Source organism: Miniopterus natalensis, chromosome 1 (genome assembly GCF_054644295.1).
Source record: "Miniopterus natalensis isolate mMinNat1 chromosome 1, mMinNat1.hap1, whole genome shotgun sequence".
NCBI lineage: Eukaryota > Metazoa > Chordata > Mammalia > Chiroptera > Miniopteridae > Miniopterus > Miniopterus natalensis.
Window position 1 is genome coordinate 7,121,632 of NC_142081.1, and position 19,447 is coordinate 7,141,078.

The following is a 19,447-nucleotide window of genomic DNA, read 5'->3' on the forward strand; positions in this document are numbered from 1 at the left end:
GCCCACTGGCATTTCAGTCATTGTCACAGGGCAAGGCGTGGCCCTGGGGCCTCTGATATCCAGGTAGAGCTCATTGCACCGTGTCAGGCATGGGAGTCCTGTGCCCAGGAAATATCAACACCTGTTATTGGAGGCAAAGGTCCTCCTCAAAGGCAAAGCCTGGTGCCTGGTGTGACCCTAGGACCCTGCACTGACCCTTCCACACCCTTTCCCTTCAGGATCCAACTGCAGAAAGAGTGAGGGTAGGCTGGGAATGTGGTCATGGCAGGCTTCCTGGGGGAGGCGGGCCTAGGCTGTGCAGAGTTCAGGCTGTGTGAGAGCAGCTGCCCATTACAAGGAGACTTCTGAGTCCCCTTTAGGTCCCCTCTTTGCCTGGTGAGCTCCTACATATCATGACTCCATTCAGGCGCCACCTCTTCTGGGAAATTATTTGGGCCTAGGGCGATGGTCTCTTACTCAAGAAAGGAATTCTCCCTGATTGTGCTCCCATAGACCCTTAGCCCCCTGAAAATGTCCCAAATACCACCTGGGATGTAGCCCACTGCTGTCGCTGAGTCACTGCATAGCGGATGAGACTGGTTTGGTTTGGGCTCAGCTGCAGTGGGGATGGTTGATTCTGGGGGAGGCTGAGGCCAGCAGGCAGTTGGGAGCTGTTGTGCTCCAGGTGGGAGAGGCTGAGGGTGCCCACGGTCACTGGCAGTGGGAATTGAGAGGAGACGAATTTCTGAGACATGTAGGTGGTAGAATTCTTACTCGGACGTTGGTAATAAGATAATGTGGGAGGTGAGCGAGGAATCAAGTGGACCCTGAAATCCAGGGCCTCCCTAGTGCACTCCTGCCAGCCTGTTTCTCATGTTGGCCGCGGCCTCAGAACCCAGCCCAGAGGCGCAGCTGCCGGGCAATCACAGCAGAACAGGTGTCCTCGTGGCATGGGTTCGAGCTCTGGCCTGCCCCGGCCTGCACTGTGGTTAACAGGGGCTTGTCTCCGCAGGCGGCCCTGGCAGAAAGCTCCCGCCTGAAGCAGCAGCTGACCATGCTGCCGCTGAAGAAAGACCTGCTGGGCAGTGTCTTCGGCCAGGAGAGGTCCACTGCCCTCCTGGAGCAGGTGGCGAGTTCCGTGAGGGACAGAGACCTGCTACACAACAGCCTCCTGCAGAGGAAGAGCAAGCTGCAGGTGAGCCCCCCACTGTCAGCCCGGCCTGGACTCAGCCGGCGGACGGGGCACCTTCCTGGGCGGGCAGCCCTGCATTCTGATCTGAGCTCCACCACGTGCCACTGTGTGGCCCTGGGCCATCCCTTTGCCCCACGATCTAAGGCTCCTCGTCTATACACTGGGAGGGATTATCGTGTGATCCTTTTAATTAGGCCACCTATCTGCCCCTGCCCCTGTCCTCACGTCCCCTCTCTACACTGCAGTCACTGAACTATATTCTGCAGAGGGCTGGGGGGTGTCCAATAAGAAAATGCAGAGAAAGAAATGTAAACATTTAACAACCGGTTAACTGGAAGCTGTTATCAGGGACACATTTCCAAATGATTACACTATGCGGCAGACAGTTTATTCTTTATGTTATAAGTGTTTGTTGAGCCTCTGATGGTGATGATGGTGATAGCTGTGGTCTGTGGGGCACTGACGGGCTGGGCACTTGCTGAGAGCCGCACATCTGTGATCTCACTGATCCAATTAGCGGACACTCTAGGGTTTGCAGGACAGATGTTCTCTGCTGCAGCCCCTCACCTCTGCCACGGTGGCAAGAGAGCAGCTGCAAAGAAGTGGGCGTGGCTGTGTTCCATTAAAACTTTATTAACAAAAATGGGCCTCTAGGGGAATTTGGGGTGTGTGGTCTGCCAACCCCTGTTCTAGTGGGCAGAGCAGCTGTATGTGAGGATACTATGGTGACTCCAAGGGGGGTGTTGAACCCTCTCAAGAGCTCTGGGAAGGCTTCCTGGAGGCAGTGACGCCTGGACGAGCATGACCGGGCCAGCTGAAAGCTGGAGGAAAGCAGCTGTGTTGTGAGGAAAGCTCTTCATTTGTGTGCCTCCCCTTCTGTGCCTCTCCAGAGCTTGCTTGCTCAGCACAAAGACTTCGGGGCTGCTTTCGAGCCCCTGCAGAGGACGCTCTCGGACCTCCAGATCAGGGTCCAAGCCGAGAATGAGCTTCAGCGGGACCTTCCTGGGAAACAGGCCCAGCTTTCAAGGTTGCAGGTAAGGGGTCTGTGGGGCCGAGTCGCTTCTTCTCAGGTGCTCAGCTGCACCTGGAAGCAGCCCCCCTCCCTACCAGTAACAGGCATAAGCCAAGGCAGCAGCCGGCCCCAGCCAGACCCTTGGACCCTCCCTGGAGACCTGACCTTTCATCTCGGCTGAATCTCTAGATTTGCTGATGGTTCAGGGCCTCAGCAGGGCCTCAGCACCTCCAGACTGCTGGTTCTCAAGCTTAAAAACATGCTAAGCTCTTTTTGCTTACTCCATGGCTCCAAAGTCCGACATTGATCTTGTGTTGAAAGTCAGTTTGCTAAGTGTTTCTAATGAGTCCGGAGGCCCTCAGTGAAGTAAACCTATCTGGTCCCTGAGAAGAAATGCTTTAGGGCACACGTGGACGGTGCTTCAGCTGCGCGTGGGTCCTTGTCGGCTGGATGAGGAGCTGGCTGGCTTTTAACAATGATCTTTTAAGGCCCAAGGGTAGCTCACATGTAAGTTGAGAGTGTTCTTTGGAAGATGTTAAAAATGGTGCATGTGGGGCTTTAAAACTAAAGCTGGGATGAGATTCCTCATAACGAGAGGTGGTCATCAAGTAAGAGTTTAGATGGGAGTGTCTCCCCCGGTTTAATCTCATGGTGTCTCAGAGTATTGTCGTCTCCTTAAAAAAACCTCTCACCAGTCCTGAGAGTGCACCCGTCAGACAGCCATGTGGTGCAGCCGCTGGGGTTGGGGAGCCCCACCATCCGGGACCCTCCAGTGTCTCCCACTCAGAGTCTCCCCGCCACGATCAGCACCCACGATGAGGGGCAGGAAGGACAGTCCCACTCATCGCTTCCTCCACTACAGGGGCTGCAGGAAGAGGGGCTGGACCTGGGGGTGCAGATGGAGGCCACCAGGCCTTTCATCCAGGGGAACCCCAACCACCAGCACAAAATGGACCAGCTTTCCACCAACTACCAGGCCCTGCAGAGGTCTCTGGAGGTAAGGGGCCAACAGGGACCCATGCCCGGCAGACACTGGACCCTGGAACCTGACCCTCCGGGGCCTTTCCCCTCTTTCTCCCTTCATTCCTGCCAACTCTCCTTTCTCTCTCGCTTCTTTCCCTCCCTCGTTTACTTAGCAGATGGTTACTGAGCGCCTCCTGTATGCCAGGCTGTGTCCGAGCCCTAAGGATGGGGCAGCATGAACCAAGGGCCCTGTTCTCCCTGGGGTTGCGCTCGGGTGGGTAGATGAACCATTAGTCAGCAGCCAACAAGTAAATATACAGTTACCCCTGGGCTCAAGGGCCAAAGAGCTGGGCAGGCTGCTCAGATCCGAACAAAAGCCCAGCAGGCAGCAGGCCCATCACCTTTGCCTTTGCCACCTTTGGGAGGTTGGAAGGTGCATCCTGGTGGCCCTGAGCCTCGCCTGCAGTGCCCTCTAGTGGCCGCCTGGACCTTCCTGGTGTTCACATAGGCTTGACTCCCTTTTGAGCAGTGGGAATGGAAACTGAGGGTCCTTCAAAGTTCCCCTGAGGACAAGTTCCGAGGCAGGCTTCAGCCACCACCCAGACGCAGACTCAGATGGATTCCTGGGCCTGCATCTGTCACAGGTGCCCCAGGAGCGCAAAGCCAGCTCTCAGGCTGCCTCTCTTCAAGGAAACTCGGTCTAAGGCAGTTCCCCCCCCCACGGCCCCCGGCCCCCTCTATTTAATAACAAGCATTCCTAACATTCTCTTCGCGGTCCTGCAATTCATAGATAGTATAAGTAGCCACACCCTTTAAAATTTTAATATAATGCCCTTTCTATAGCAGAAAAGATAAATGAAAGGAAAGTAATTATAAAAAATAATGCCTTTCAAACTATCAGTGCTCCATGGTGGCTACCCAAAGGCAGGAGGAGGTGGTGACAATGCCCCCTCTCTGCGGGACAGCCTCAAATGTGAACAACCCGGAGTGCAGCCCTCCCTCAGTTTACAAAATAGCTGCATTCCTGGGAAGTTAATGTGTTTATGAAAACTGCCAACATTTCTGTGTTTGTGTGTTAATGAGTCAGATTCTAAGCTTAGGCCCCAATAAACATGTAGATATGGGTGGGGCATAAGAAAACCCTGTCCTCCCCCGAGCAGGATGGGTGTACCCCACACTCTCACTACATGTGCTGGCATCACCCCCATCCTATCATTAGCACAGTACCTGAAACCCCCATGAATTTTCAGGAAACACAGCTCTACCCGTCAAGACCCATTGGTCTGAGTGAGGGCCAAGGTCTATATGAATTCATTCATTCAGTTTAATAAATTAGCAGCTAGTGGTCCTGTTGAGGCAGGGGGAGTAGAGAAATAGGAATCTCTGTCCCTGCCCTTGAGGACCACGGAGCCCATAGATGCAGCAAACTTAAGCTTTAATGCCGACCGCCTATGAGGACCTGGACTGATCATTAGAATATTCCGAGCAAGCGTTCACCGAGCACCAGTCGGGGCTGCAATTCTGCCAGACTTCTTTATTGTTTAAATACTTCCCTACAGAAGTCCATTGCCCCTCTTTTATCATTTTGGTACTCAGTGCTTTTTTTTTTTGTTTTTCAAATGTTTTTATTGATTTCAGAGAGAGGAAGGGAGAGGGAGAGAGAGATAGAAACATCGATGGTGAGAGAGTCATTGATCGGCTGCCTCCTGCACACCCTGTGCTGGGGATTGAGCCCGCAACCCGGGCATGTGCCCTGACCGGGAATTGAACAGTGCTTTTTAAGTCTAAGACATTCTAGTCAGCCTTTCCCCTGCAGCCCAGGTGATTTGCCTGGCCCCATGGGGGGCATGTACCCCACTAAGCAATGGAGCCATTGAAGACATTGGGTCTGACATGGGTGCACAGGGCTCAGGAGGGGACGGTGTTAGGCAGAGTGCAGGGAAGTGGAGTTTTAGATCATTTTTCAGGCCCTCGTCAGTGGTTTGTTGAAGGTACACACAGTCACCCTCTCTGTCCCAGCTCCTGGTGGGCCTGGCACTCGCTGGCGTCAGCCAGTGTCTGTAGGATGCAGGAAGGCAGGGCCTGTGGTTACCCAGCAGAGAGTCACGAGGACCTGAGCCAGGGATCAGAGCATGAGAAGAGGTGACAGACCCTGGGGTCTGATTGGCCTGTGGTGGACTGACAGGGAGGGTCCCAGGCTGGGTGACCAAGAGGACAGAGAATGTCTGCTCTGTTGGATACAGAGCCCACCTCTCGTGGAGACAGAGAAGAGCAAGGCGAGAACTGATCCATGACTGACCCAGGGAGGGCAATAAAAGCAAGACTATTTTTCTAAAACTTTTTACCAAAGTATAAGCATATACAGAAAAGTGAACATCTAAGTATGAAGCTTGATAATTTTAAAAAAATGGAACATATCCATGTTACCAGCACCTGGATGACGACATGGAATAATACCAGCCCCGCCCCCCCAAGCTCCTCCTGCCCCTGTAGTCACTGCCCACCACCCTTGATGGCTGGAGGTAACCCTGACTTGGGACTTGGAACAGGGTAGGCTGCGTTTGCCTGATGGCTGCTCAAGTTGAATCAGACAGAATGGTTTCTTAGGTTATGGCTTCTAGCGCTCGTGATGGCTGTAGATTCATCCGTGACGCTGCTTAGATGGTGGTGAAGGGCGCTCCTTCTCACTGCTGTAAAATATTGTTGGATGGCTGCACCTCAACGCATTTCTCGCTTCTGCTATCGATGGGCACTCGGGTGGTTTCCAGTTTGGGGCTGTTACAGGCAACACCACACACCTGTCTTTTGGTGAAGACGTGTTCGCATTGTCGGGCTTACACCCAGGGTGGAAGGGTTGGGTCACAGGGCGGCCCGTGTTCAGTGTTAGGTGATAGGCACCTACTGTTTTCACAAGTGGCTGTGCCAGTTCACACCCACACCAGTGGTGGATGAGAGATCCGGTTGCTCCAGACTCAGGCATGAAAGCAAGACAGGCTCAGAGGCCCCTCCCACCAGAGCCTGTCCTGCCAGGGAACGGGGAAGGCACCTCTCACAGAGCAGCGCTCCCGTTCCTGCTGGGGGGAGCCTGATTGGGAGCCCCGGGGGCCATCACACCCCAGTGCCCAGGCAGGTCTGGCAGCCCTGCAGGGGGGGGACCCAGGGTCTCAGCCTTGGCCAGCACTCAGGGTGTCTGGGCCCCCTGGGGCTGTGCCGCAGGACCTCGTGGATGGGTGCCAGCGGAGCATGCGGGAACACTGCACCTTCAGCCACGAGCTGCTGGAGCTGCAACAGTGGATAGCTGTGGTCACTCAGAAGCTGGAGTCGTACCTGGGGGACACGGGCCCGTGGGATGCCCAGTCCCGAGAGGCTGAAGTCCAGGTAAGATGGCTTTCCCTGCAGAGACGGTGCATCCCCAAAAGCAGGCTCGAGAGGCCAAAGCTCCCACACTGGGGAGCAGAGAACCCCCCAAGGACCTCACTGTGTGTGCGTGTGCGTGTGTGTGTCCTTCAGCGGCTGCTGGCTGAATTCCCCGAGAAGGAGGCCCAGCTGTCCCTGACCGAAGCGCACGGCTGTCTGGTGATGGAGAAGTCCTCCCTGGACGGGGCCGCTGTGGTCCAGGAGGAGCTGGGGGCGCTGGCGGAGTCGTGGCGGGCCCTGCGGCTGCTGGAGGAAAGCCTGCTGAGGTGAGGGGGCCTCCGGGCCCTAGCCTGGTCGGGGACATCGCCCCTTCCCATCCAGGGGAGGGCTCAGTGGTGCCATGGAGCAGGGCTGGGGTTCTACTGTGTGGTGGATGTGGTCCAGGGGCCTGTGGGCATCTCCCGTCTGGCCCAGGTGGCTTCTAGAAGGGGTGGTGGGAACAGGGAGATGTCCCCGCTCAGGAGTTAGCCTCCAGCCCCCTGGGGATTGGGCAGCACCTACATCACTGGATACCTGCCGAAAGATGCCCCAATTCTGTTACTTCTCTCGTGACTTGGTGAGTTCCAGTCACATCCTTCCCCACACTGACGGCCAAATTTGTCGTCCCAGCCTCATAAGGAACCGGCAGCTGCAGGGGACAGAAGTAGACTCAGGGAAGAAAATGATTTTCACCAATAACATCCCGAAGAGCGGGTTCCTCATCAACCCCACGGACCCCATCCCCAGGCGGCACCGTCAGGTGAGTGTCTGGTGGGGCTTCCAGATCCCAAATCGAGGGTGAGAGTCTCCAGCAACCCACCCCCGAACCGGGGGCCACACGCTCAGCTCAGAACTTGGCCTCATCCTGTCTCTGGTGGGCCGGCCCTGCTGTGCCATGAGCATTCCCTGTGCCACTGGACAGAGGGACTCAGAGGACCCCAGGCCCAGGCCCCTGGGGAAGGTCCTGGGCACCCCTTGGACGGACAGGCCCTCGAGCCTCAGAAACACCGCCCCCTGCAGAGGGGAGAGGGTGAGGGTTAAACGCTTCCAGCTGGCTCCAGGTGGCAAACTGAAATCAGAGAAGATGGGCATTTTTTTGTGCTCTAAGTTGTATTTTGTGGAAGGAACTAAGCTAACTGCACTGTATCATCCATCCTCTCCCCTGACCGCCTTTAAAGAGAAAGCACATGGAAAAGAAACTCCTTCAAAGCCCGCGTGCCACTCCATCCATCCTCCCGCTCCCACCCAGGAGGCACTTACGGATGCCGCCCGGCTCGGAGCCGGGCCTGGGCTGGGGCACAGCTGTGGGTGAGACAGACGCTTCCCCAGCCAGAGCCAGAGCCAGGACCCGGCGCAGGGCCCCTCGTAGTGTGACATGTACCCCACTCCCATTAAAGTGCAGGTTCTAGGTCGGTGGGTCTGGGGGGCCCACGAGTCTGCATCTCTTTTTTCTTTTTTAAAAAAAAAAATGTTTTTATTGATTTTTAGAGGGAGAGGAGAGGGAGAGAGATAGTAACATCAATGGGAGAGAATCAACATTGATCGGCTACCTCCTGTACACCCCCTACCGGGGATCAAGCCCGAAACCCGGGCATGTGCCCTGATTGGGAATGGACCCGGTGACCTCTTGGCGCATGGGTCAACGCTCAACCACTGCGCCACACCGGCTGGGCATGAGTCTGCGTTTCTCCAAGGCCCGCTCCCTGCTGGGCCTCAGAGCACAGTTTGAGAGGCAAGGACATGGGAACCACAGGCAATGAAAGGTTCCAGAAAGCGCGGTTCGGGATGGCAGAGGGGCCACATGCTATGGGATCCTGCTGCAGAGTGACCATGACCCAGTTCTGGGGTAGGGAAGCCCTCCCGGGAGAAAGGCAATGCGAGGGGAGCCCTCAGGCTGAGTGGGCATCCGGGAGAGGAGTGGAGGGGGTGCGTTCCATGCAGAGGAGACGGGGTGTGCAAAGACCCCCGGCAGGGGCCGAGACGTGGCTGTGCGCTCGGGCTCAGAGAATGGGGGGGGGACGAGCTGCAGAGTCGGGCAGAGCCGGAACCTGAGGCTCTCGGGCCACATTGAGGCGCGTGAGAAGCCACTGAGGGGCATGCGTGAGGGCTCAGCTGGATGGACGGCAAGCTGGACAGACCACTCGGGCTGCAGGGCTGGAGGGGACAGCGTGGCTAGAGGACGGCCACGATTACAGCTATCCTGGTCGGGGGGGATGGGGCCGCCCCAGGGAGGCCAGGCAGGTGACGGTGAGGAGTGTCCCTGACCCCTAAACACTGGGGCACACATCCAGTAGAGACGTTCTTTGTCCCGCCAGGCCTCCCTCATCGCTTTTTGGGCACCCTCGCCCCCAGCCTCTGCCTCATGGGATCCCCGGGACACGTGGCCCGGAGGCTGTGTTCCCCTCTGATGCTTTGGCCCCACTGTGCATTCCCGCAGGCAGAGCCGCTCCAGGACGCAGAAGGCAGCGGGGAAGGCTTCCCCCAGCTCCGGAGGCGCTTCGAGCAGTGGCTGCAGGTGGAAAACGCTAAGCTGGTGAGAATCATCGCAATGAGAGCTGCCACGGCCAAGGACACGAGGACCAGAGAAACGAAGCTGCAGGTTCGTTCCCAGGGACAGGCCCCTTGCCGTGGGGTTTGCACCATCGATGCGTTTGCCACCAGGGAGCACACACCTCGCGTGTGAGCTGTTCTTGCTTGTGTATAAATAACGGTTTTTAAATTTGTCTGGTTCAAACATTTTAGAAGAACCATTCATTCATTCATTCATTCATTCATTCATTCATTCATTCATTCATTCGGCCTGCTTCTGGGTTCCCCAGCTTGGAAGATAGCACCACCAGTCACCACTGTTGTATCGCTTAGCTGTTGCTGTGTAACAGGCCACCCAGCAGTTGGTGGCTTCAAACAGCAGCTTCATTTCACTCGTGACTCTCAAGGTGGGCAGTGTGGGCGGGGCTCCGCTGGGCAATGTGTCTACCACAGATCTTGCTCTTTTGCTCCCATGTGGAATTAGCCACCAAGCCCTCCTTGATTCCACCTCCTGGATATTTTTGTTTCTGTCCCCTCTCACTACCCCCGTCTAATCTAGGTAGGTACCACTGCCGACCTTCATTATAGAGCCTGAGAAGGCTCAGCTGCAGGGGAATGGTTTTCAGAGTCTGCACCTCTGCAGGGCCCAGACTTTTACCTTTGCCTGCAGAGCCCTGAGGGGCTGCCAAAGGCATGCTGTTTCACCACGATGTCCTCCAGACTGGCCAGTGTCCTGTTGGCCTGCACGCTGGGCTCACTTCCCTGGGTTTCATCCTTGCTCTGGTTTTATCCTGATGTGCCTCGCTCTCTTGCTGACTCTTTACTGCCTTTTATTTTTGTTGGTGTTGTCAAACCTTATATTTCTATTTTTCTTTTTACTACCTAGTTCTGCATCTGTAATGCCTTTTAGATGTCTTTAATATTTTGGCTTCTGTAAGAGGTTTGGTCCAATTACCTGGCTGACCATGACCGGGAAGTCCTTCCTGCCCACCTCCTTGGGCCTGCTCAGTCCCTCCTCTCCCTTCCTGCCACCACCCCCCAATTCCAGCCAGATCAGAGTCAACCCGCGGCTCCCCAGGTGAGCCCTCCTTGTCTTTGTAGAGCTCACATTCTAGGGGGCTCTGAGAAGCTAAGCAACTTACTGTCATCACACAGCTGGTAGGATGGGGCAGAGCCAGGATCCAAAGCCAGACTGTAAGCGCAGGATCTTGGATTCAGAGCCCTGCTCAAAGCCCCACATCACACCACTTCTCAGGAATCCTGAGGGTAAAAGGTGCCACCTTGGGGGACACATTGCTGTATTTCGGGAGAAAAATCCCAGCCCCAACATGACTCCGCCAGGCGTAAACACGCCAACCGGGAGACGTTCAGCATAGGAAGCTCTGAGGATGGCACCTCTGATGCCAAGCCCTCCGGAGGACTCGGTTCTAGCACGTCAGAGTTGGACGCGTCCGCGGAGGGCAGCGGTGCCGCTCTGTCCCGCAGGCAGCCATTCGGCGACATTGCTGAGAGCAGTCGCCCGGCCTTGTCTTAAATTTGCACGGATGGGATTCTCACGTAGCAGCTTCTGTGCGCTCCTCTCAAGTGGAATTTGACTGGCTGCCCCTTACCTGCCGGGTGGGGCTGCCTGGGTCATTTGGGAGGTGCGCTTGACATTGTCCTTCCCCCACAGGAACTGGAGGCTCGGGTACCAGAAGGCCAGCATCTCTTTGAGAACCTCCTTCGTCTCGGGCCAGCAAGGGGGACCCCGGAGGAGCTGGAGGACCTGCGCTACCGGTGGATGCTGTACAAGTCCAAGCTCAAGGACTCCAGCCAGCTGCTGGTAGGTGCTAAGGACTCGCGGTCCCGGGCCCGGGGGATGGGACTATGGCTGAGCCCAAGCTCGCCTGGGAAACCTGAATGGGCCCACATCCTCTCTACCCTGTGTCCCCAAGGACCAGGCTGAGGGGACCACTCAGAGGGGGGAGAGGGAGACTCCCATGTCCCAGGTGCCATTCATCCATCCTGCCGCCCTCTGAGGCCGGGGCTCCAGCAACAGCAGCAGTGACTGTGACCATCATAGTTGCTGTCTGAGCAGCGCTTCACTGCCTCCTAAGCTGCAGCTCTGTGCTTGTCATTCCGTTCAGTCCTCACAGGGGCCCTCTGCCCGAGTCATTGTATCTCCAGTCCCCAGAGGGGGACGGAGACTCTGAGAAGTTAAACTGGCCCCGGGTCCCAGAGCTAGTGAGCGCAGAGCCACACCAACAACGCACCCTGCTCCTGGAGGCGGGGTAGCCGGCGCCCTGGGGCCTGCCCTGCTCCTGCACTGCCCTGCCCTGGGACTGAGCAAGCATCCTCCCCTGCGGGCCCGTCTCCTTACAGGGAACAATAACAGCTGAACTAATAAGAGCCTTTATTAAGTGCCATGTCCTCGTAGCAACCCTATAAAGGAGGTCCTGCTATTATTCCCCGAGAAGCGATGCGGAAACAGGCTCGGAGGTTAGGCCTGGGGGGTGGTTGAGAGGGTCCTGGCGGCCTGCAGACCCCAGACAATGAGCTCCGGCCCCACAATGACCGAACCGGCCACTAGGTGTCAGCGCAGCCCCAGCCGGTGGCCTGCTGGCCAGGGCCTGGGCCCCGCCTTCCCAGACGGGGTCCCACCTGGGCCTGAAGTGCGTTAAAAAGCTCATTAAATCGAATCACCTGCTGGCTCAGCCTGTCCAGATGACCAGAGTTTTAAAGAAACGCTCCCCTGACAAAATGAATATTCCATTACGGGCTCTGCTGGGATTTAAGTTTCACTCACTTAACTTTTTTTTCCCTTTTCCTCCCCTTCCCTAAAATAACAGACGCAGAGCTCTCCAGGGCAGCCGACTGGATTCCAGAAGGTATGGAGCCTGCCATCTGCTCCGCGGGGCCGAGGGCAGGGCGTCTGGAGGCTCGCTGGGCCGGGGACGCTGGGGTGGGACTCCTGGGATTTCTGGAAGGTTCCTTGAGGTCTGAGGAACGTTCCTGCTGGGTCAGCTCTGGGCTGGGCCCCAGGCCCTCGCTCCCAGGAAGCCCCAGGCGTGTGCAGAGTGGACTGAGCTGTGACAGGCACGCGGTAGCAGGGGACCCTAGCGTTTTTCATCGGAAACCAGGACCAGGTGAAGAGGCAACAAGGATGCTCTGAATAATTATGCCGTGACAACAGGTGTCAGCCTGGACCATTCTGAGCTGGGCTGTGCGGCCACCTCAGTGGGGGACAGAGGAGGAAGGGGCGGGCGCCTTCTAGGTTCCCAGGCAGGTGTTGCCACTTATGCCCCCTGGGACGTGCTCAGGGCCACGCCCGTGGGGCTCACAGGTCAAGGCAATAACAATAATGGTGGTGATTATAATGAGTAATAAATATCATTACTCCAGGGCAGGGGTGGGGAGCATCCAGCCCTCGGGCAGTATATGGCCTGAGAAATCACTTGGCCTGGCCCTGGCAAAGTAACCGCAGGTGGAACTCGGAATTCAGTAAATCTAGGAGCGTTTTTCATAGCTAATTTTTAAGTTGATAATTTTGTATGGCCTGTGAATGATGTTATAAGTATCCAAATGGCCCTCGGCAGAAAAAAGGTTCCCTGCCCCTGCAGATGCTACCTACCGACCAGCCACTATGTGCTGGGAGCTGTGCTGAATCGTGGTTCGGGTGTGTCATTGAACAGTCCTGGCCACACCCCAGAGCTTGTCACCTCCATTCTAAGCAGGGGGAAGCCAGGTTGGAGTGACTTGTTCAGCAAAGGCTCCTGAGTGCTCTCTGGCCTTGTCGCCAAAGCCCATGTGTTTGCCTTTCACATACGCCTTGGAGAAAGCACCCCTGGGGCCCAGCTTTCTCCCGGCTTCTGGAAAAGCCCAGTGTAAATTTGTGTCCCCAGTGTCCCCCTTTTCCAAGGGAGCACATTTGTTTTCCTGCCAAGCGTTGCCCATGAGAAATGAACCTGTAGCCTGCTCTGCTCCAGAGCGCTCTGGGTTCCTCGAGGTCTCTGTCATGCAGTCTGTTTCCAGATGCTTTGCTCACCAGATGTCTCCTTGGTCTCCTGCTGGTGTTGCAAGTCTCGCATTTTTGGAAAAGAGGATGTCCCCTGGACTAGGCAGGCAGTTGAGAAACGAAGGCTGTGCTCTGGGCCCCTTGCCAGTTAGCTCTGTGGCCTGGAACAAGTTGCTTTGCCTCTGGCGTTCATTTTCCCCATCTGTGAAATGGGACTATTAATGCTGACTTCATTTACTTCATGAACTAGTTTTGAAGATCATGTGAACTGCTTTCTGTAGAAGTTCTTTAGAGAGCCCAAGGCCCTTGTCCCCCCATCCCAAATTTAGAATAACAAAGAGACTCCTTGTGAAACAGGGAGGAGCTTGGGAAGGACCAGGTGGCCCACACAGTCCAGCCTGGTGGCTCCTGATGGGACATGGGGGACACGGGGCCAGATGTCTAGGCTGCCTCTGGCTCTCACACTGAGCCCCTCACTGGTTGGGAGTCCTCATGTATACAGCTCCCAGGCTGGAGTCCAGGGGGAGCTGTGTCTGGGCCCCCTGGTATCTAGCACATAGTAAGTGCTTACTAAATATTTCTGAGTAGGGGGCTCTTGGCTGGCTGACACCAGCCCTACAGCGCAGGCTCAGGTTCCTGGCAATCTGTAATTGGGTTAACTTGGAAATGTTCACAGCCCTGTATTTATCTGCTGTCTCTTCATTTATTTATTCATTCATTTGTTCATTTCACAAATATTTGCTGAGTGCTGACTTTGTCCCAAGCACTGCTTTGGCACTTGAGATCCATCAGTGAACACAGGGCAAAGCCCTGCCTGGCAGACCGCATCCTAGCCGGGTGGGGCGGGGGATGGCGAGAGGGCGCACGCAGCGAGCTGGGCTGCTCAGCACAGTGGCAAGGCCCTGGAGCAGGGAGCCTCGAAAGGCAGCAGCGACTTGGGGCCTTTATAGCTGCAGGTTTCTCTTATCAGATGGCTGGCAGCTGTCAGGCACAGTTTCACGGGGTATGCAAAGCAGACAGGCTCTAAATGGCCAAAAAATCTGCTGCTTTGGGTTATGTTTAAAAAAGTGGGTGTGTGAAGATTTGAGTCTAGTGCTAGCTGGCTTTTGAGCTAACAGGTCTGAGCCCACTATGAAGAAGTCAGCACCTGGAGGCCGCTGTACAGAAGCCACCTTGGGCTCATTTATGTGACAGCTCGTTTGTGCACAGTTTCTGTCCCTCCCCCAGAGCTTTGGATTCCATAGGTCTGGGGTGGCCCAAGAGTCGGCACTTCTAGCTCGTTGCCAGGTGGCACACAGGCTGCTGGCCTTTTTGAGAACTGCTGCTTTGTGCTCTGTATTGGAATCAGGACCAACCATTAGCGCGTATGATTGTTGGTGAGTCACTTAGCCCCAGTTTAACAGTGAATAAAAGGAGGTGGGCAGGTTTCTTGCAACAACCGGCACACAGTAGGTTCTTAATTGCCATGTAAAGGTAGGCCCTGGCGACTTCCGCAGACACTGCCCCTGCTTCTCTTTCTGAAAACACAGGGATCAGTGACACTTCTGTTGGGGGATCCTCCCTTTAGCCTGGCTCTGGCGTTCATTCTGCTGGTCCGGGTGTGCGCATGCATGTGCAGGGGGGGTTGTGCACATGCACGTACACACACATGCACACACACACACACACACACACAGGCCTGACAGGTAGAACGTAGACACCGTCTTCAGAGGTTGTGATCTTGCCAACTTAGAAACATTTCATATATTATTTTTATCCCAAAGGGAAGGGGGAAACCTGCCCCAAAGCTAGTTATTTATGAGCAGTTGCTTTTTGCTTTTTTCTCTCCACGCGCCAGGCTCTGACTGCGTCAAGGGCTCCAGCCTGCTTGTTTGTATAAACAGAGTAATTAAGATTTATTAAATTCGCAGCTGCCCACACACTTGCCAGATCAGTGCCACGAGATATGTTTGCCTGCAGCGCTCAGACATGTGAAATGTAATTGCTTTTCAGGTTACAGCTGGACCGTGAGCCAGCTCAGTTCCCGCACTGGCCCAGGGAGGGGGCCGTCCCACCTGGGACAGACCGTTAGCCCGGGAGCAGCTTTGCCAGCATGTTGTTTGCCTGGGTGGAGCAGGGCAGGGCCTGGGTGCCAGTCGGCAGGCGTGGAGAGCGTTTGGTTCTGTGACCCTGGGATGTAGATTCAGATGCAGAGCAGCCCGGGGGTGGCATTTTATTTATTTCATCATATTTTATATGTTTTAAGGCTCCTAATTTTTCGCATTTTCACATCTCTCGGATTGGGGTGTCTTATTTCAATTGAGTTTTTCCAGTGAGGATGTGGATTGGCTTCTCTCCACCCCAGGACACTAGCCACCTGAGGTTTCGTTACATTAAAATCTCTGCTGGTGGGGTGTGTTTCCTCTTGTTTCCCTTTGGACCACACTGTGTAAATTTAGATGCCAACCTCTGGGAGCTCCAGCCTGTGGCTCAAATTTTCAGGGAAGAGTTTTGTTTCCTGGCACCACCATCATCAAGATTCTCACCATCTCCATCATCACTACCATCACGATCACTACCATCACCAGCACCAGCACCATCACTCCTACCACTGTCATCATCATCATCATCACTTGATTATAACTTCTGGTGTCTCGGAGAGGGAACCTTTGGTCCTGTAGGGAGCTAGCAGATTTATTCTACAATAACAGTCCTACTAATAAGAGCTATTTACTTTTTAATTGCTGCATAAATACACTTGGCTTTGAGTCCTCACCACAACCCACAGATTGGGGGTAGTTGTTTTATCCCAGTTTTGCAGAGAAGGAAACAGATGCTCAGACGTTATTAACTTGCCAAGGCCACGTAGCTAGTGTGTGACGGAGTCTGCATGGCAACGTGGTCAGCCAGGCTCGAGGGCTGGGCCCTGCCTGCACCACACTGCACTGTGACGGGGGGGGGGGGGGGGCCCTCCACTTTTCTGAGCAGCCAGCTCTCGGCCCTCCCATGAAGGCACAGCCCGGCCAGTCCTTCTAGAATTTAGAGTGTGTCCTTTGGCCACTTTCATGGGCATTGAAGCAAAGACGTTCATGGGGCATTTGGACTTGTGAGACTGATCTTCACGTGGTATTGACGGTGTTGGCGATGAAGCTGGAGAGAGAGCGATGGTGACGAACGTGATGTTGGACATGGTGGCGGCGGTGACGATGACATGAAGATGACGGTGATGGTGGTGGTGACTGTGGTTTAGATGATGATGGTATTAATGATGCATCATAATAATGACAGCAGTTTGGGGTACCTCGCTTGGGGTACCTGTTGGGTAGGTATCATCATCATTACCCCTTTCCATAGATGAGAAATGTGAAGTTTAGAGAAGTTGAGTGACCTTCTCAAGTCCTTCACCTAGGACTCAGAACCAGGCAAAGGCTTGCGTAATATCAGGCAGAGCCCGTAACTTTAGATATTTGGTCTTCCTTTCGTGCCTAGAATGGAAACTAGAGATCTTTGTTTCTGGCAAAATTGGCATTAGGCCCACTTTGCAGATGGGGAGACTGAGACCCGCGCGGTCAGTTAGCCCAGAGCCGCGCGGCCCCTGGGCCCTCCCCGCCACCCCCGCTGGGCGCCCGCCCACTCACGCCTCTCTCTGCCCTGCAGCCCCGGTGGTGGCGCCAGGGGCCCCGCGCCCTCCTCCGCAGGGTGTGCTGCGTGGCATTGCCCCTGCAGCTGCTGCTGCTGCTGCTCCTGCTGCTGCTGCTCCTGCTCCCCGTGGGCGAAGACGACCGCAGCTGCACGCTGGCCAACAACTTCGCCCGCTCCTTCACGCTCGTGCTCCGCTACAGCGGCCCCCCGCCCACCTAGCCCCCGGGGGCGCCCGGTGACTCTCCTCCAACCTCCCATCGCCCCGAGCTCCCCGAGGGTGCCGGGGTCGCTGGAGACGGGCCGGCCAGGTGGCAGAGCCGCCCGGTGTAGACACCGTATCCACGTTTCCAGCGTAGAGCTCCTTTTTATACAGTGTCCTCTCAGTCTGTTTATACGGAATGTATACTGCGTGGCCAGGAATGATGTACAGAATTTTTATATACTCTGTGTAAATGCTCAGCGTGTACAGTCTCATAGATGGCATCTATTCGTGGTTGGGGGAAAGCTGAGGCATTTTGGCCTTGGTCTGCTGTCAGCCCTGGAAACCCAAACGTGCCCCTTGGATGGCCACCTCTTATCCAGAGGCCAACCCCAACCCAGATGTTACTGCGAAGGCCCCTGAGCCGTCACACGGATGAACAGCCCAGGCCCTCCCTCACCGCCCAGTGACTCTTGTTTTAGGCACAAGGAGAACAAACCGGCTTGTGTAGTTTTAAAAATGACAGCAGGTTCGGTGCTATGGGTTAGAAGCAGAAATGGTGATGACCAGTGGCAGGCCCAGTGACAGCAGTGAAAAGTGACAAGTGATAGAGTGACATGAAGGAGAGGGGAGACCTACAGAGAGCAGACCCAGGAAGGACTAAGAGGCGCCGCAGAACGGGGGCACCGCGTGCAGGAGCCCCGGCAGCAGGGACCGTGACGTGTGTCCGTGACCACGCTCGGAGTCTCCGGGAAACGGTTAGATGGCGCCCCGTGTTCTGTTCAGGGAGAAAATCAAGGAGAGAGACGTCACCGCTAAGATCTCCGTGGAGCGAGGGGAGCACGCTCCGTGTGCAGCAGCCGCCTGACAGTGACAGTCACGGGGAGGCTGTGTTACCTCCCAGCCACTCTTGGTCTGAGCTTGTCAACTTCTCCAACTCAAGCTGAAGGGACAGAAGGGGAGCCCCTGTCACACTAGGGAAGAGGGATTGAGTGTCCAAGACAGAGACGAGAGCTCGGCCTTGGAACTCGGCCCATCTGAAGGGCTCTCCCTCCTGCTCCCAGAAGGGACTTTGGACAGAGGCAGGTCCTCTGGACCAAGAATGTCCCACACGTGCTCCCACAGGGGAGCCAGGCCCCAGGTGCCCCAAACCTGGCCCTCTCCCTCTCCGCCAGAGCTAGGCATCTGGGCTCCATGTACCATCCGGGCAGGGGACTCTGTGCTGGGTCCCGAGGCCAGAAACATGCCCTTCCTCCCCTGGGAACTCGAGTGATTCCTAAGCACTGTATAACTGGATCGTGTTTTCATTAAACCAACACTAAGTTTTCCTTTTAAAAAATGCTTAGGGCCCCCTCTTTACAAATCGATTTTGTCTGCTCAGTTACAAAGAGACCAAGAGCAGTTCCTCAGGCCTTTGGAACCATAAGGTGTTATAGAAGCAGGAAGGCCCTGTAAGCAGAGGGGAAACTGAGGACCCATTCCCCTCCCCCCTGCCCTCGCATACACCGACCCCTCCCCTTCTAGCGCAGGCCAGGCTGGGCACAGCTCTCACGGCCAGGACCCTGGCCTCCCAGGAACCAGAAGGAACTGGACATTCACGCAGCGGGAAAACGGTGTTGCGGAGAGAGCACGGTTTTCTCCAGCTGTTTTAGAAACCAGCCACAAGGCCACACCCTCAGGTGACCACCTTACTGGAAAACCAGGGGCTGCATGACCCAAGATCCCAGGCCCAAGCAACCGAGCCCAGGTGCTCACTGGGTCATGTGGGTCCCACCCTGAGTCAGAGCTGTGACAGGGGCCTTCGAATGTTTCCATTCCCACTCTCCCACTCCACAGGCCAGAAGGCTGAGTCCCAGAGAGGGAGAGGAACTTGCCCAGGGGCACACAGGGAGGTGGCAGGGGCACCCCGCCAGGGGGCGCCCTGCTCAAGACAGCGCATAGCAGGTTTCCCAACTTCCCAGTCAGTAACTTCAAACTGATTTTGTAACAGAGAAAGCAGAGGAGGGGGGAGAGGAGGAGGGGAGGGAGCAGAGGAGGGGGGGAGAGAAAGGAAAAGCGTTGAGCAGGAATGTGGCTGTGTCCCATGTGGGGAGGGACAAGCTGCAGTATGTGGGCTGGCAGGTGGGAGTGTCTGTGTATTTTTTAAATGTTAATAATGATGCCATAGTCTGTGTGTTTGCATAACTGTTTTTTTAAGAAGAGAACTGATATTTTCATTACTTTATATAAATGCAGTTGTAATACGATCTCACAGCCCATTTACTCGTGCTTTTCAAGTGTATTCTCTTTGCTTCCAGTGCGTGCAGACGATCATGATTTTTATGACTTTCTGGCTCCCTGAACGAGAGCCCTGAAGAGCCTTGGCGTGCGGTGTGAGAGAGGGGCCCCGGGACCCGCGTGTGCTTGGTTTTCCTCTGTCCCCAGAGTGTGAGGTTTGGGGAGAAAGGTGAACATCACGGCTCAGCCCAGCTGTGTGTGTGTGTGAGAGAGAGAGAGAAAGAGAGAGAGAGAGAGAGAGAGAGAGAGAGAGAGAGAGAGAGAGAAAGAGAAGGGAGAGAGAGG

General features: G+C 55.5%; 1 protein-coding gene across 1 annotated transcript in view; it reads left to right on the forward strand.

Moving 5' to 3' along the window:
- The window catches only part of SYNE3 (spectrin repeat containing nuclear envelope family member 3), a 67,233-nt gene extending 48,340 nt beyond the window's left edge, over positions 1-18,893 (forward strand). The window contains exons 9-18 of the mRNA XM_087813765.1: positions 992-1,174; positions 2,062-2,205; positions 3,046-3,180; positions 6,363-6,524; positions 6,657-6,829; positions 7,173-7,302; positions 8,980-9,141; positions 10,744-10,893; positions 11,900-11,938; positions 16,702-18,893. Of these exons, the coding sequence (XP_087669891.1) occupies positions 992-1,174; positions 2,062-2,205; positions 3,046-3,180; positions 6,363-6,524; positions 6,657-6,829; positions 7,173-7,302; positions 8,980-9,141; positions 10,744-10,893; positions 11,900-11,938; positions 16,702-16,905 (1,482 nt within the window). The 3' untranslated portion in view covers positions 16,906-18,893. The remainder of the gene's footprint in view (positions 1-991; positions 1,175-2,061; positions 2,206-3,045; positions 3,181-6,362; positions 6,525-6,656; positions 6,830-7,172; positions 7,303-8,979; positions 9,142-10,743; positions 10,894-11,899; positions 11,939-16,701) is intronic.
- Positions 18,894-19,447: the final 554 nt, after the last annotated feature.